The 15,000-nt window shown below is 45.7% G+C and overlaps 1 protein-coding gene across 6 annotated transcripts in view; it reads left to right on the forward strand.

Annotated features, from left to right (window-relative positions):
* palld (palladin, cytoskeletal associated protein) overlaps positions 1 to 15,000 on the forward strand; it is a 101,550-nt gene that overhangs the window by 46,298 nt on the left and 40,252 nt on the right. For 5 of the 6 annotated variants that reach the window (XM_079505240.1, XM_079505242.1, XM_079505245.1 and 2 more), the window contains exons 9-11: positions 743 to 862; positions 2,050 to 2,500; positions 3,941 to 3,979. In XM_079505240.1, the coding sequence (XP_079361366.1) occupies positions 743 to 862; positions 2,050 to 2,500; positions 3,941 to 3,979 (610 nt within the window). The remainder of the gene's footprint in view (positions 1 to 742; positions 863 to 2,049; positions 2,501 to 3,940; positions 3,980 to 15,000) is intronic. The other variant, XM_079505243.1, reaches the window with a different exon arrangement.

Here is a 15,000-nt window from a genome sequence, read left to right on the forward strand (position 1 = left end):
GAACATCTGCCTCAAGTGTGTGTGTGCGTGCGTGCACGCACGCACAAGTGTTTAAACACTTAAACCCTGCAATTCGTTGACCTGGGTGCCCCAGGGGTCTGTACTTGGGCCCCCTCCTTTTTTCAGAGTGTGTCTTTTTTCCCTTGTCTGTCTGTCTGTCTGCTTCCTTACTGGAATTGTACCATACATGCACAACCTTGTCTGTCTCCCATACCCCAGTCTTGTCTGTCTGTCTGGTCTATCGCTGTGCCTCTGGCCTGTGAGTCACCTGTCTGCCGTAGCTGTCAATCATCAGCCTACCCTGGCCTGAACAACATAACATTTGTCTACCTGTCCATCATGTGCCCTCTTAGCCTCTCATTACAAATAAGCGAGAGAGTCAACATGTCACTCTCTTCCAGGCATTTTATCCACCTGTTCGTCCAAGCATAAATCAGTGTCACTCCCATTTGCCTGCAGTGTCCAGTCATCACTGTCATGTTGCTGCTGCATTCACAGTTCACACTAGCGGTGACAAAGCAATAGACGACAATAGACAGATCTATACGCTAATTAACTCTATTTGTTATTTTCGCACAACACTGACATATGACGTATAAAAAATAGGGATTAAGTAGTTAACAATCCAGAATTTACTTTGTAGTAGTAACCCACTTCTCATGTAATGTGTGAAGCGGTAAATGTACAGTTCATTAGTGGTACGACCGCTGACGGTGTGTGACCGATGCTTGTGTGTTTCCAGAGGAGATATGCACCCTGGTGATCGCCGAGGCCTTCCCAGAGGACGGAGGTTTGTTCTGCTGCACCGCCTCCAACTCCTACGGCTCCATCAGCAGCACGGCACAACTGTCCGTCTCTGCAGGTACAGTACGCACTTTGACCTTCAGGCAACAGCAGTAGTGGTCCTACCCGACCACAAGATGGATCCACATGTCTCAGTAGTGGTCCTACCCGACCACAAGATGGATCCACATGTCTCAGTAATAGAGCAGCTAGACCAATTACAACCACCACAGTTGTGTTGGTTCCTTTAATAACATCATCTATTAGTAGTTCTCAAACGTTTTCAAAACATATATTAACTATTTTTACTGGGGACCCCGTGGAACCCCCCAAGGACCCCTGGGGGTCCCCGGACTCCACTTTGAGAACCACTGATCTAGCATACAGATTGGTCAAAATAACATATTATTCACTAAAAATGTTATTGCAGCTTTAAGGCGTGTTGCCTTTGTTATGCTATAGGACAGATAAAAGTGACAGAACAAATATGGGATGACATGCAATAAATAATCCTCCCAGATGGGAATCAAGCTATGGTCAATGTGGTCAGCAGCACATGACAGCAGTTGAGACAAGACAGATTACCAAAGGAACTGTAAAACGAATGCCACATGAATGTACATATTACACTCTGTGTATGGTTAGCTCTCCTCACGACGCCCTGAAAGGTTCAGTTCAGTCCCAGTCTTACAGAATCTATCGATCACATGTCCTTCTTTAGCTAATGCCACATGCAACTGTCTTTCACGGAGGTCTGGTGGTTTTGGCACAGAGATAAAGTCTTTATGGAGTTTCCGCCAGTCCAGATGACTATGTGTCACTTGTGTTGTGTGTTCTTTGTGAGATAGATGTGTACATGTGAGGGTAAGTAAGTATAGTCACCGCACGTTCGGGAAGGAAGGTTCCAAATAAACAGGAAGTGCATCATTGTGACTGCATGGTTCCGGCTGTTGCTTAATACATGCATCTGTTCTGCGAACAGCATCACAAGAGCTTATAGATATATTGTGTGTTGAACCTAAATCCCATTGTTCTGATGAACAGATGTAGGATAAGAATGGTTTTGTGATGACACAAAATAACTTTTTGCGACATTTGCACATTTTGCTGAGAATAGTTATTTATTTCCCCACTCTAAATATATGACCTCCTCACATAGGCTACATCAGTAGTATTAAGTTCTAAATGGACAAAGTGTCCCTTTAAGTAAAGCCAGGATTTGTGTAGGAGCAGGAGTTTTACATGCTCTGCTGGTGTCTCCCTCAGCCGTAGAGGACCCGTCCAGTAACGGTGTGTCCGGGGACAGCTCCGGGTACGAGGACGCCACGCCCTTCCCCCCTCCTCCCCCGCCCACGGAGATCAGCCTGCTGGAGCTGCCACCCAAGGCCCCGGGCGGCGCCGAGGGCTTCCACGTCAACGAGTACGAGATCTGGCCCAGCACCGCGCCTGCGCCTCCCCCCGTACAGACGGTGCCGAGCCCCGAGGCCAAGGTCAAGGCCAGTGTCCCCCTACAGAATGGCCAACGCCCCAGCCCACCTCCTCCGCCACCTCTACCTCCAGCGGAACTCCCCGCCCCTGTACCTGCACCAATCCCGTTACCTGAACCCGTCCTGGCTCCAGCCCAGGTGGCTCCGGACTCGCCCCCGCCCCCAGCCAAGCTGTCGCCGTTCCCTGTGAAGGAGGGTCTTCCGCTGCCCACCAAGCCCAAGCCAAAGCTGTGAGTACCTTACCCCGCCACCCTGTGGCACCCTGGGGCTGTTGTCAGATCAGCCACCAGTAGGAGACAGACAGACAGACAGACAGACAGACAGACAGACAGACTGACTGACTGACTGACTGACTGACTGACTGACTGACTGACTGACTGACTGACTGACTGACTGACTGACTGACTGACTGACTGACTGACTGACTGACTGATGCAACTGATAGCGTTGTGTCTCGGTGTGTTCAGCTGCATGAAAGAGTTAAAGGGGGAAACCCCGGGCAGGCCGTACACGCGACAAAAGCATTCCACTGCCTTTGTGCTGGAGTGTGGAGAGTGCCGTGCGTGTGTGTGTGTGTGTAGTGTGTGTGTGTGTGTGTGTGTGTGTGTGTGTGTGTGTGTGTGTGTGTGTGTGTGTGTGTGTGTGTGTGTGCCAGGGCCAGTCTGCCAGCTGCTGCCCGTCCATGGCTGCTGTAAACAGATCCTCTCTGTGTGGCTTTCACTGGATGAGTCCAATTGTCCACGTCTGACCTCTGTCCGCATGCCCAGGAATGGGACTATTGTGGCGTTCCCTCCCCGATCACATGACTATGAGCTGCACAGCAGATTGTCTGTGTTGCTGCTCTGTCTCTGATTGAATGGCTTTGTGTCGTTTGCCAGTCACTGTGTGTGTGTGTGTGTGTGTGTGTGTGTGTGTGTGTGTGTGTGTGTGTGTGTGTGTGTGTGTGTGTGTGTGTGTGTGTGTGTGTGTGTGTGTGTGTGTGTGTGTGTAATGGACTGCAGTGTACAAGCCTCTTCCGCTTGGATTCGGGTTTGCTTGCTCATGCATTTTATTCATGAATCCAACGGTAGGCTGTTCTGGACAATATAGATTATATGCATTCATTTCTCTCTCCTTTCTTTCTTTCTTTCGACAAATTTATTTTTTTATTTTTTATAAATGTTAAAAAAATATGCTTTCCATCTTTTCAGAGAAGCTTTACTGTACATCGACAGGCATCGGTTTTAAAGTGTTCAGGTGGTTGCACGTTTTTTCGCTGCGTTTTGCAGATCCGAAAGTACTAGGCTATCACCAACACCCCACTAGACCCACTACAGTTGTAGTAAACGGACGAAATATTCGGCAGCAGTGTGCAAACGTGATTGACATACTGTAAGTGAGGCACCAGTGTGCAGACTGTGCAAACACTTACTATGACTAGCTCATGCAGAGTGCACGGTACAGTATATGTGCAGTATGCCATCAGCATCCGAGGGGAGATTGCATTGCAATGCTGTGAGAGGATGAGCATGAACACAAGCCTACAGTGGGGCTATACTGTACATTGGGCCCCTGCAGTGCTTTGCATGTGTATTGTGTAAACTGTTATCTGTGAGTCCTCGCTGTGTGACGTCCCCCACATGACACTGACACTGACACTGACACTGACACTGTTCATTGTGTGCTTCCAGACGAGCGGAGGGCACAGGGGAGGACACAGAGACGCACAGGTAAACCGCTAGCCGTGTGGCAAGCTCACAATGTGTCTCAAGCTTGTAGATCGACTACTTTCTCTGTGCGACACCCGCATGCAACTACGCATGAGGGTGTGATGTGTGAATGGCTACATTGTACTGTACAGTAAATGTCTGACACGTTGGTATATTATATTCTCCCGATTCCCCACACACATGTCTGTATACTACCGACTCACCTACCAGTGAGGAGCCCCCACGGGGAGGACGTAGGGCCTTCGTCCTAGTCCTCCCATCCAACACTCCCTGCTAAACGGGTGCCACCCCAGGAGTACGTGCAGTGACAATTATCACCCGCCCCACCCGGCCTCCCCAAACGCCTATTGTGTTCGTGCATAGACGCTTGACAAAGCCAGATGCACCACGTTGGATTCGAACCCACAACCATCCTCGGTGGTTTTCTCTAAGCAGCAGGATCACAATAAAAGCTGTTTCCCTCCCGAGTTGTTACACATAGTAAATAACACTGCCAGAAACAATCAGCTCCCTGCCGTGAGGCGTGCGGATAGCGTACGCACGCTAGCCCTCGCGTGCCCCGGCTCTCCCCAGTCAATTCACTTCTGTAATTGCACAGTGAAAACAGCTGTTGACTAAAGGGGTCATGTTTCTGAGCCATGTACAGAGGTCAGCTGACAGACTCCGTTGTTTCCCCAGGTGACCTGCAGGAGGGGACACGCGCTGACAACGCAGCCTCTAGCTGTATGGTCACCTATGACCTACGACCTGATCTTATCACAGCCATAACTTCCTTTTGGTCGCACATATCCTGTTTTTAAACAACAAAGGGAGAATGCTCCCTTTGTTGTCACTGTGACTATTATACTTGTATGACAAGTTATTATAGTATAGTAGCTATCTATACTATACTATACTATACTATACTATACTATACTATACTATACTATACTATACTATACTATACTATACTATACTATACTATACTATACTATACTATCTAATAATTTAGCGATCGCTCGCCCGCTGTCTATTTTGCTCGGTCGCTGTCACAGAATTCCATATAGGACATAAAGGGACACTGAGAGACAGATACAGAAATCTCCATATATGGACATAAAAGGAACACAGACAGACCGATGGGTGTAATGGGTACTCTGACACGCGTACAACAGGTATTGCATAGCCGGGTGGGGCATGGATCTCCAACTTCCATCGTTACCGACTCTGTGCTCTACAGCCGGGCACCGGTCTAGTACTATTAAAGTCACTGTCACACCACATTGAGAGGGCCACTACACGAGGACGTCGCGGGCTGTTCCCCGCCTAAGTTTGTGAACGATATAAAACTGAAGCAGTGATCCTCAATCTTTTTCATTTCAATGATCCCCAGTTTGATATGCGTTAGGACCCCCATTTACATGATTTCTTATCTCTGCGTCCCCAATCTACTGTAAATCCTAAGTGATAATTTAGAGAGCGTACAAATGGAACAGACCTCAATTACCCCTGGGGGGTCCTTGGACCTCCTGTTGAGAACCACTGTTGTAGAGCACATCCTATTTGGTTTTCACATACCTAGTATTTACATTTAAACGACATGGTGATGTTTGCACAGTGTGTCTCCGTAGATAGGTGGTCTCGTTTATTCTACTTTTAACAGTCTGTTTATGTTGACTCGAGGTTGAATTTAAGGCTCCTCCAACTTTAATTGACTTTGTTGTGTTTGTTTAATCGAGCAGTTTGTGAAATTGCTCTTAATTCATTAAGGATCGAGAGCCAGTGGAAACTATGATGCGACCACCTTGGCCTGTCATGTTCTTCCAACGCACAATGAAGCGATGGCACGCGACCTTTATACTCGGATTTGTTTTGTTTGAGTGAAAGTAGCAGTGGCATCAAAATATCCAACTTATAAAGTTGTCGTTATGCAGAATTAGTGATGCATGCATGTGTTCATGCAGCTGGTAAAGGCTGCATGAATGACTGTGTAGTGTGTTTCGTAATTTAACAACATTTGCCAAGAACAATAACTTAAGCGGTTAATTAAGTAGTAGAAAGTACAGTTATCTTCCTATATGAAGTATCATTAGTATCAGGAATTCCTCAGGAATACCTCAAAATTATCTTATGTATGTGTATCAGTACTTGAGTAAATGTACTTAGTTACTTTCCAACACGGCACACAGCGGCTCACATTTCATCCTGCGAGTGATAAATGTCCAGCGCTTTGTGTGTTTCCTGAAATTATTTTGAAAAATGCATTTATGTATTTTATTCGTTATAATTCGTTTTATTAAATCTTTTGGGGGAAAAAAATCATAAAAAACATTGTGAGGGATACTGCATGTATTTACCTGTGACCCATAAAAGTTGGTCCACGGCCCTGGAATGTTTCCCAACCCGCCGCTTGGGAAACGCTGGTAACGGTATCTCATTACCAAGGGAAGAGAAGCCAAGACTCTGACCCGTGCTGTGTCACACTGAGTGAGTTATTTCTGGCGCCGTTCCATCAACACTGAATTGGGTGATAATGAACGTTTATGTGTGCCTTTACACCCAAAATGTGCCTCATAATCTGTTTTCCTAAGTGTTAACAATTTCGCATGAAGACAAATATCCCCACAAGTCATGTTCCTCGGCCATATCGCAGTGTGTGCACAAACTCTGTCTGCTGTTGGCTGCAGCCGCAAAACGGACGTCTCCGGATGGAATCGCAGAGGAGAATCTGTAGAGTGGTGTTTGTTCTGGCTGCTCAGAGGGTCTCGCTCGCGTACACCAGTCTCTATTAATCGCTTTTAGCCTGACGTCCCAGTTTTAGGCATGTCATTTTTTCATCTCAGCTTTGGCCATGTCTTTCCCTTTTTCCCTTTTATTTCACGTTTGTCTTTCTTTCTTTCTTTCTTTCTTTCCTGTAATACTTTACAATTTCTCTATAGTTAAGTGGTTAAGTGGTTAAGTTCCTAAATCACAGGAAAAACACAGTGAACTCTTGATTCGGCATCGATGTGGGTTTTGGGTTTCTCATGGCTCTAATAACACGGGTCTGACTGCATCATGCAGAGGAAGTGGTTGTGTGCCTTGGCGGGGCGGGAGGACGGCAGGAGAGCTGACCTGTAAAAACAGGCCCCGCCGGCTGTCTGCGCTGGCTGACGTGTGGTTCCGATACCCGGCCCTGATGCCAGGGGCCAGCGGGAAAGAATGAGAGGAAGCTGTTAGGGGAGAGGCCCATATTGGCCTGTTGGATCAGAACCAACGTACCAATGTTTGGACAGAAAACAGACCCTTTCAGCACACGCATTAAAAAGGATTGATTCAGGGGGGTTGGGTAGAGGCCTGGCGCTGTCTTTTTGCATTGGTGTAACGTTTTACTGCCTACCTGGTTACGTCATCATTAATGATGATGTAACCGGCAGTGACTCGGGAGGCGGAGCGGGCCGATTGGGGAATTGGAAGGTTCCCGGTTCGATCATGGTCAGTATCATGTCACTATCATGGTCAGAATCATGTCATTATAATGGTCTACTATATGTCAGCATCATGGTCAGTATCATGTCAGTATCAAGGTCAACATCATGGTCAACATCATGATCAGTATCATGTCAGCATCATGGTCAGTATCAAGGTCAGTATCATGTCAACAACATCATGGTCAGTATCATGTCATTATCATGGTCAGTAACATGTCAGTATCAGGTCAGTATCATTGCACCCCCCCCCCCAAACACTAAACGAAGCATATTAAGCTCTCACATTTAAGCAGGTATGCGGGCGTGTACAGCATTGTGATGTTATAGAAACATCCTTCTCTTTACCAGCATCTGTTTGAGGATTATGGCCTGTTAAAGAGTGTTTTCAATCCCAGGGTCTTTGCACAGGGTCTCTGAAGGATTTGGGGCTGTGCTGTAGCTACAGTGTGTTTGACAGGCCGTAATTCAGCGGGCCGAGACCAGGCCTAGCATTTCAGTGTAAGGTCAGCCGTTATGGAGTGAAGTGAATTTACACCCCAGCCTGATGTAGAGAGAGCACCCTGTGATCACTGCTGCTGCTGCTCACAGAGCTTGAACGGTAAACGCCGTACTATCTATAAAGCCATATCACACTTGACTGATACCACCTGGAACTTGTAAATCTATCTGTCTGTCTGTATGTGAGTGCATGCATGCATGTGTGCGTGTGTGTGTGTATGTTGATGGATGAGGCATTCGGGGTGCTACAGTGTCCAGTGACAGTTTATCTGAATTGATAGATGTCCCCTCTTGCCCGGTGTGACATTCCACAAGAACGTTTGGCATTTCAAAGATATTAAGAGCCATCCTCTGCTCCCTGGCAGATAAGGGAGAAAAACGGCATGCACGTGCATGAACTAGCATGTTGTCACGTAGTTCAACCCCACAAATACCTGTTGGTGATGAATCGATGTCTCCCCAATGGACCCCAACTTGAATTTGGTCAAATACTTCAGTGTGAATGTATCCAACGGTATTTGGTTTTACTTGTATACTCGCAGTTAAAGCAAACATGCAATTCAGAACGTATTTTAAGTTTTTAACAAATACATCTTTACTTCTACCAATCTGTTTGGTAGAGTATGTTAATACAATATAACTACTAACTAGTACATCTGTATGGTACTAGAGTATGTTAATACAATATAACTAGTACATCTGTATGGTACTAGAGTATGTTAATACAATATAACTAGTACATCTGTATGGTACTAGAGTATGTTAATACAATATAACTAGTACATCTGTATGGTACAGTATATGTTAACACAATATAACTATAGTACATCTGTATGGTAGAGTATTAACACAATGAGATCAGATTCTAAAGTCTTCTACATCCTGATAGTTTTCTGAAAAAGCTATGTTTCTATGTCAGTCGTTCTTCGATTTAAAAAAAATAGCAGACCTACAAGCTCGTAGTGTGCCACTCGGTGGCGCGCTATGAGCTTGTAGATCTGCTATTTTTCCATAGCTAAAGTATAACATAATGCTAACACCAAAAGGGGTTCCCGCCCCAAAATGGGTTAAGAGAGGTGTCAATTATGATTCTGATGTTACATGTTGTACAGTAGTAGACCTAGTAGTAGATACACAAAGGCATTTCATTCATCTTAAACTAAAGGACCACTTCACAACCAAGTTTCAACCTATCTTCATATAGCTGGTCCTCAGTAATGTTCATGATAAAATACCACACAGTCTATTCTCTCATAGGAGGGCTGTGGGCAGTTCAGAAACCCGATCACCAGTTTATATATTTAGATTTGTATTATCGTGAGAACGATGGCTTCCATTATCATATTGCAACTTTTCAGGAATAGAAAGCCTGCAGTTTCTATTAGCTTGGATTCCCCATCGATGATGTCACTGGTGGACGGGTTTCTGAACTGCCAACTGCCAACAGCCCTCCCGAGTAGAAATATAATTGTGGCATTTTATCATGAACATTAGTGAGGAGAGGACCAATTATATGAAGATAGGTTGAAAAGTGGTGAAGTGGTCCTTTTGATCTGCAAGCTCACAAATCATCACTCTGCGACTCTAACTTGCATGACACTGGCGCATAACTAGGTCCAGAGCCATCTAATAGAAGAGTTATGATATTGAGGGGGCAGAAACCGAGTGCTCACGCTGTTCATGCAGCCTGAAAGGGGAACAAGCTGGAGTTGAAATACATTGTTTTCAACAAGGGCGGCGCAAATAAGAGACATTTTAGCCATGTGTGCAACTAACAACTGTTTTAAAGTATTGTACAGTAACAACTAAAGTCTCTATAATGTTTATGTTTTTGCAACAATGTTCTTTTGTTGAAGAAATGCAGAGCCAGATCACTCATAGCATCTCTGAGGATAGAATTCTGGATGAGCAGGACATGTGCAGCATTTTGAACAAAACGGGCCACTCCTGAAAACTTTGGAAGGCAATGTTAGCCAATCAGTGTAGAATCTGAGAAATCCAACAGACTGTCTTGTTCACATGACTACAGAGATCATGTGTACCGATTTGCGTGAGATTTGGATGAAATCTGTGCGACTAACATAAGCAATGTGTTTTGCAGAAATCGGCCTCATGGTGGCGCTATAACCGGTAGATGTGGAGGGATGCAGAGACAATGTTTTTCCATGGCCTCTAGGGAGTGCGCATACATAAGTTGTATACAGATCGATGCAGTTATAGCTAAAAACAGGAATTGGCCTGTTATAGCGCCACCATGAGGCTGATTTGGAAAAGAATGAGTGGCATGTCGTCCTCGGCCTAGTGGAAATGTGCGTGTATAATTTCACGGAAATTGCACACTGTGTTTGTGATTTGCGACATTTTGTTCGAAACGGACCAATCATGTGAGCTTTGGAAGCCAATCTTAGCCAATCAGGATGGAAGATGGGAAATGGTGCAGATCCGTGTTGATCACATGACTATGAAGATAGTGTATACCGAATTGTGTGATGTATGGATAAAATGTGTATGAGTAATGTACAGAAATGTGTTTTGCCTAAATCGGCCTCATGGTGGCGCTATAACAGGCCATTGAAGAATATTCGGGGCAGAGGTTCGTTGTTGGCATCCAGGGAGTGTGTGTGCAAAGTTTGGCATGGATCGGGCCAACGGTGCCGGAGATTAGCTGATAACGGACGGACGGAAGGACGGAAGGAAGGAAGGAAGGAAGAACGGACACACGGACGGAGTGCAAAACATACTCTCTCCCCATGCCTTCGGCCTGGTGGAGACAATAAAGGGATTTAAGATCATTACTGCTGGGCTGTTGCCTGGGTCCAATGCATTTCTGCCGACTTTTTTGTCCCCATTCTCAATAGAAGTCTATGTAGAAGAGCCGAAGAAAATGCTAGCACTCATTGTATGTCCCTTTACATGATTTTATTTACCTCTGAGACTGAAAACGGACGCGTTTCGGCCTGTATGGCCTTCCTCAGCATTTGTGACAACCAGGAAGTGTGGTATTTATGCATGGGTATGAGATACAATCAACAGTAATTGAACACAGGTGTCACCCGTTATCTTGCTACGGCAGTACTATTCTCTATGTAGAAGAGCCGCCATTGGACTGGCCCCATGAAGTGAACAGAGTTTTCGTAACTCTGTCTTACGCTCTAACTAGGTCTAACTGGGGCTTTAGGAGAGAGACACCCTCATAGATAGTGTAAGTGCATGGAGGTGTGACCGCCATGCTAGTGACTGTGATAATAGAGGCAGCACAGTCTATTATAGGTTGGGATAATCCCTGGGTGGGCGTCGCACGCAGAGGCAGAGGCAACAATTATCCCCCAACCAACGTTCTGCATCTCATAGGACCATGGAATCACTCCTCTAGTCCTGACACCTCTAATTGTTCTCTGGCACACATCTCATTTTTGGAACTTTTTTTGTGTGTGGGGTGGGCGGTGGTATGACATAACCTGCAGCATCTGTATTTGGGGGAAACCTTGGCAGAAAATAGCAGATCTATAAGCTCGCAACGACTCGTTGAGAGCTTGTAGATCTGCTATTTTGAAATACACAGTATAATGCCCTGGGGCACACCGGTCAACCACTGTAGAGTTTAAGTGGTTATGCTGTTTTAAATACCGGTACATATAAGTATACAGTCTATTCACAGCCATTTGGCCAGACCTTACATAAACTTAAGTTCAGTCAGATAACTCACGAATAAATATTTATTATAGAATGAGAATACAAGTGTGCATATATTTTTATCTTGGCGTTCGGCTCTGCTACATTTTCTCCCTGCTCGGCACAATTATACAGCCATCATTAAACATTATACATTAACATAAGTGCAGGGAGATAGATATACAACAACAACCCCCCCATGGTTGAACAGGAATAGCAGAGCCCTCGGGTGGCGGTGGGAGCAAACAGCACATAACCAGGAACCACATGCAGAAGGAAGGCATGGAAGAAGTCTAGGTGAGCTTAAATACTCCGCGTAATTGGTCAGCTGACTGCCACATCAGCTTATATCATGTGGGTCTTGCAAACACTGTATACACCCACATACTGTAGTAATGGAGTATAATTGATTGCACTAACTCTGCAACTAGCTACGTATCATAGCTTTTTCCTGTCTGTGGCAGGGCAGGCATGGACTATGTTTTGCACCCTGTCCGTTTGTCCGTGTGTGTGTGTACGTTTGTCCATCTGTGATCAGCTAATCTCCGGCACCGTTGGCTGAATCGCAGCACCCCCATTTTTTCACATGGGCCTGTTATAGCGCCACCAGGAAACACATTTTTCGACAGTACCCCTACAGATTTTGTCCAAACATCACGCAAATTGGTACACAGTCTCTCTATTGGTCATTAAACTAAACAGGTCTTTCAGATTCAGTTTCAGTTCAACCCAGCTGATCTCTGCCCACAAGGGGTATGGAGCAATGAGGGGTTAGTTGTCTTGCTCAAGGACACTTCGGCCAGTCATATTGGACACATTGCTGGCCAGGCCTGGAATCATACCTGGGACAACACAACTGGGGACTGCCCCCCCCCCCCCCAGGCTTTCTCACCATTCAGCGATGAATACGAGTCCTCACAAGCACAGGATTACAAGTGTGTGTGTGTTTGTGTGTGTGTGTGTGTGTGTGTGTGTGTGTGTGTGTGTGTGTGTGTGTGTGTGTGTGTGTGTGTGTGTGCCTGTGCGTGCGCACGTGCCCAGAGAGGAAGTGGTAAAGGTAGTAGTGCTGGTGAAGCGCACGGTGCAGACAGGCTACCTGGGGCTACAGTTCAGAAGTTGCTATTATGTGTTAAAATGCTGCCAGTAAATGGCAGGGTGTGGAGGTCACGACCCCCACATGCTGCTGCTGCCTCACAGCCTCACTGTTTCCGAGAACATCCCCCCCTCCCCCCTCCACCACACAAATCACTATGTATACTTCATTGTTAGTTCAGCTTTTACCTCTCTTCATTGTCTGTCTGTCTGTCTGTCTGTCTGTCTGTCTGTCTGTCTGTCTGTCTGTCTGTCTGTCTGTCTGCCTGCCTGCCTGCCTGCCTGCCTGCCTGCCTGCCTGCCTGCCTGCCTGCCTGCAAAAAACACACACACTGGGACATTTTTGCCAGGTGTGAAGCAGCCTGGCCTACATTTGCACACACCACTACTGACGACCGTAAAGACGGCTCTAAACATGACCTAGTCATGATTGGCTGCCTCCTAAGCAATGGGAGTCTAAACGGCATACTCTGCCATACTCTGAACGCTGCAATGCGGAGCGAGTGGCACAGCAGCTAATGTTATGAGCTAACTGGAGCTACAGGAAACCATACCAAAACACAGTGAGTGAAGCAACAAAAGAATGTCGGAAACGAAGGAAAATGGATGCTACAAGAGTTTGTAGAGCTTGTAGCAAGAGCTTGTAGCACCTGGGAGTTAGGACTGAGTCATTTTCTTGTTTTTTGTATCTATTGTAGGGACTTCTGGGGACTGTAGCCTTTTGTGGGGACATTTTGCCCTCAGATGTAGATGTAGTGTAATAAAAGTACAGTACAAACACGCTTTGTTGTGCACTCAGTGTGTGTGTGTGTGTGTGTGTGTGTGTGTGTGTGTGTGTGTGTGTGTGTGTGTGTGTGTGTGTGTGTGTGTGTGTGTGTGTGTGTGTGTGTGTGTGTGTGTGTGTGTGTGTGTGTGTGTGGGTGCATGCGTGCGTCCGTGTTCCTCAGGCCAGTGTACTAACATAGTGATAAAGACTAGGGAAGGCCCTAATTAATCCACTGTATATGGCGTACATAATTATGGCATGTGGACTGACCTCCTCTGGCAGCATAACTGTCATACCAGGGAGATGAAATGGTCACTGTGCCGGATGGAAACCTTGTATGTAAAAAGGAAAAAAGTTACTTTTCATTGGTTCAATATTTATAAAACCCACAGACTCACTTTCACTTACAGAACTGTTCAAAAATAGGACAAATTAGATTAATTTACAGAAGATAAAAAATAAAAAATAATTAAAGTTTAAGTATGGAGATACAAGGTTTCTATCTGACATCAACAATATGATTGCGGTAGTGGACCTGAACCTCCGTTGAGTCCCATTGAGGCCGTCGTCACAGGAACCTAGTCAACTGACATAAACTGCAGGACCACAAACCTCTCTATCTCCATGTGCCAAACTCATCCATCTGTGTGTACTGCACACACACACACACACACACACACACACACACACACACACACACACACACACACACACACACATTTTCACTGCTAGTGTTTGTGGTATGGATACAGTAGCAGGTGACTTGGCGTTGATTTACGCCAACGTCTCCATTTTAGCCACTAGTCCAGTGTTTCCCCAAGTCTTTCATAGATAGATAGATACTTTATTTGTCCTTTCGGAAATTTGTTTTGTGCACAGCACAGCATTACACACATACAACAAAAGATCTTCAGAACTGAGTTCGCCTTCCACACTGTTATTCGCGATTGATCAGATCGGATTTGCATAATCAGATGTTGTATATGATCCGCAGAGTGTGTGGTTGGATTTCCACACACTGGAGCTCTCTATCATATACGACCAAATAATAGTATCTAGACTGAGACCTTTAACTAATCAGATTTAAGCGCATTTCAATCCACATAGGAATGTGGTTCATTGACAGCCATTTATGTATATTTAAGATATTTGTCATAGCTGTCCATGTGCAGTGTTTGTTTAAAAGACCTAATGAGGCAAATGCCCAAATCACAATTCAATCAATAATCACAATTTGTATGACAGCTAATCATCCACTAATGTCTCATGAACATGACAACCCTAGCTGCGAGGCCTGCATCTGCAGGCAGTTTGCAGCAGTTAGCCTTGCTTTGCGTTCTCGTTGTGTTGCGATCGGAGCTGCATGGTGGCTGCCAGGCCCGGTCACATATCTGCACGGTGACTCAGAGCTTCCTCTCATCGGTGCGTTTTTGTGTTTACGAGGTGCTGCTCATGAACTCTCTAACGATGTATTAACAATCGCTTTCTTGTCGAGGCGTCGAGTGTGGTTTTTAATGGGAAAGTGCAGAGAAAGAAGCACACAT

Source organism: Electrona antarctica, assembly GCF_951216825.1.
Source record: "Electrona antarctica genome assembly, chromosome: 7".
Taxonomy (NCBI): Eukaryota; Metazoa; Chordata; class Actinopteri; order Myctophiformes; family Myctophidae; genus Electrona; species Electrona antarctica.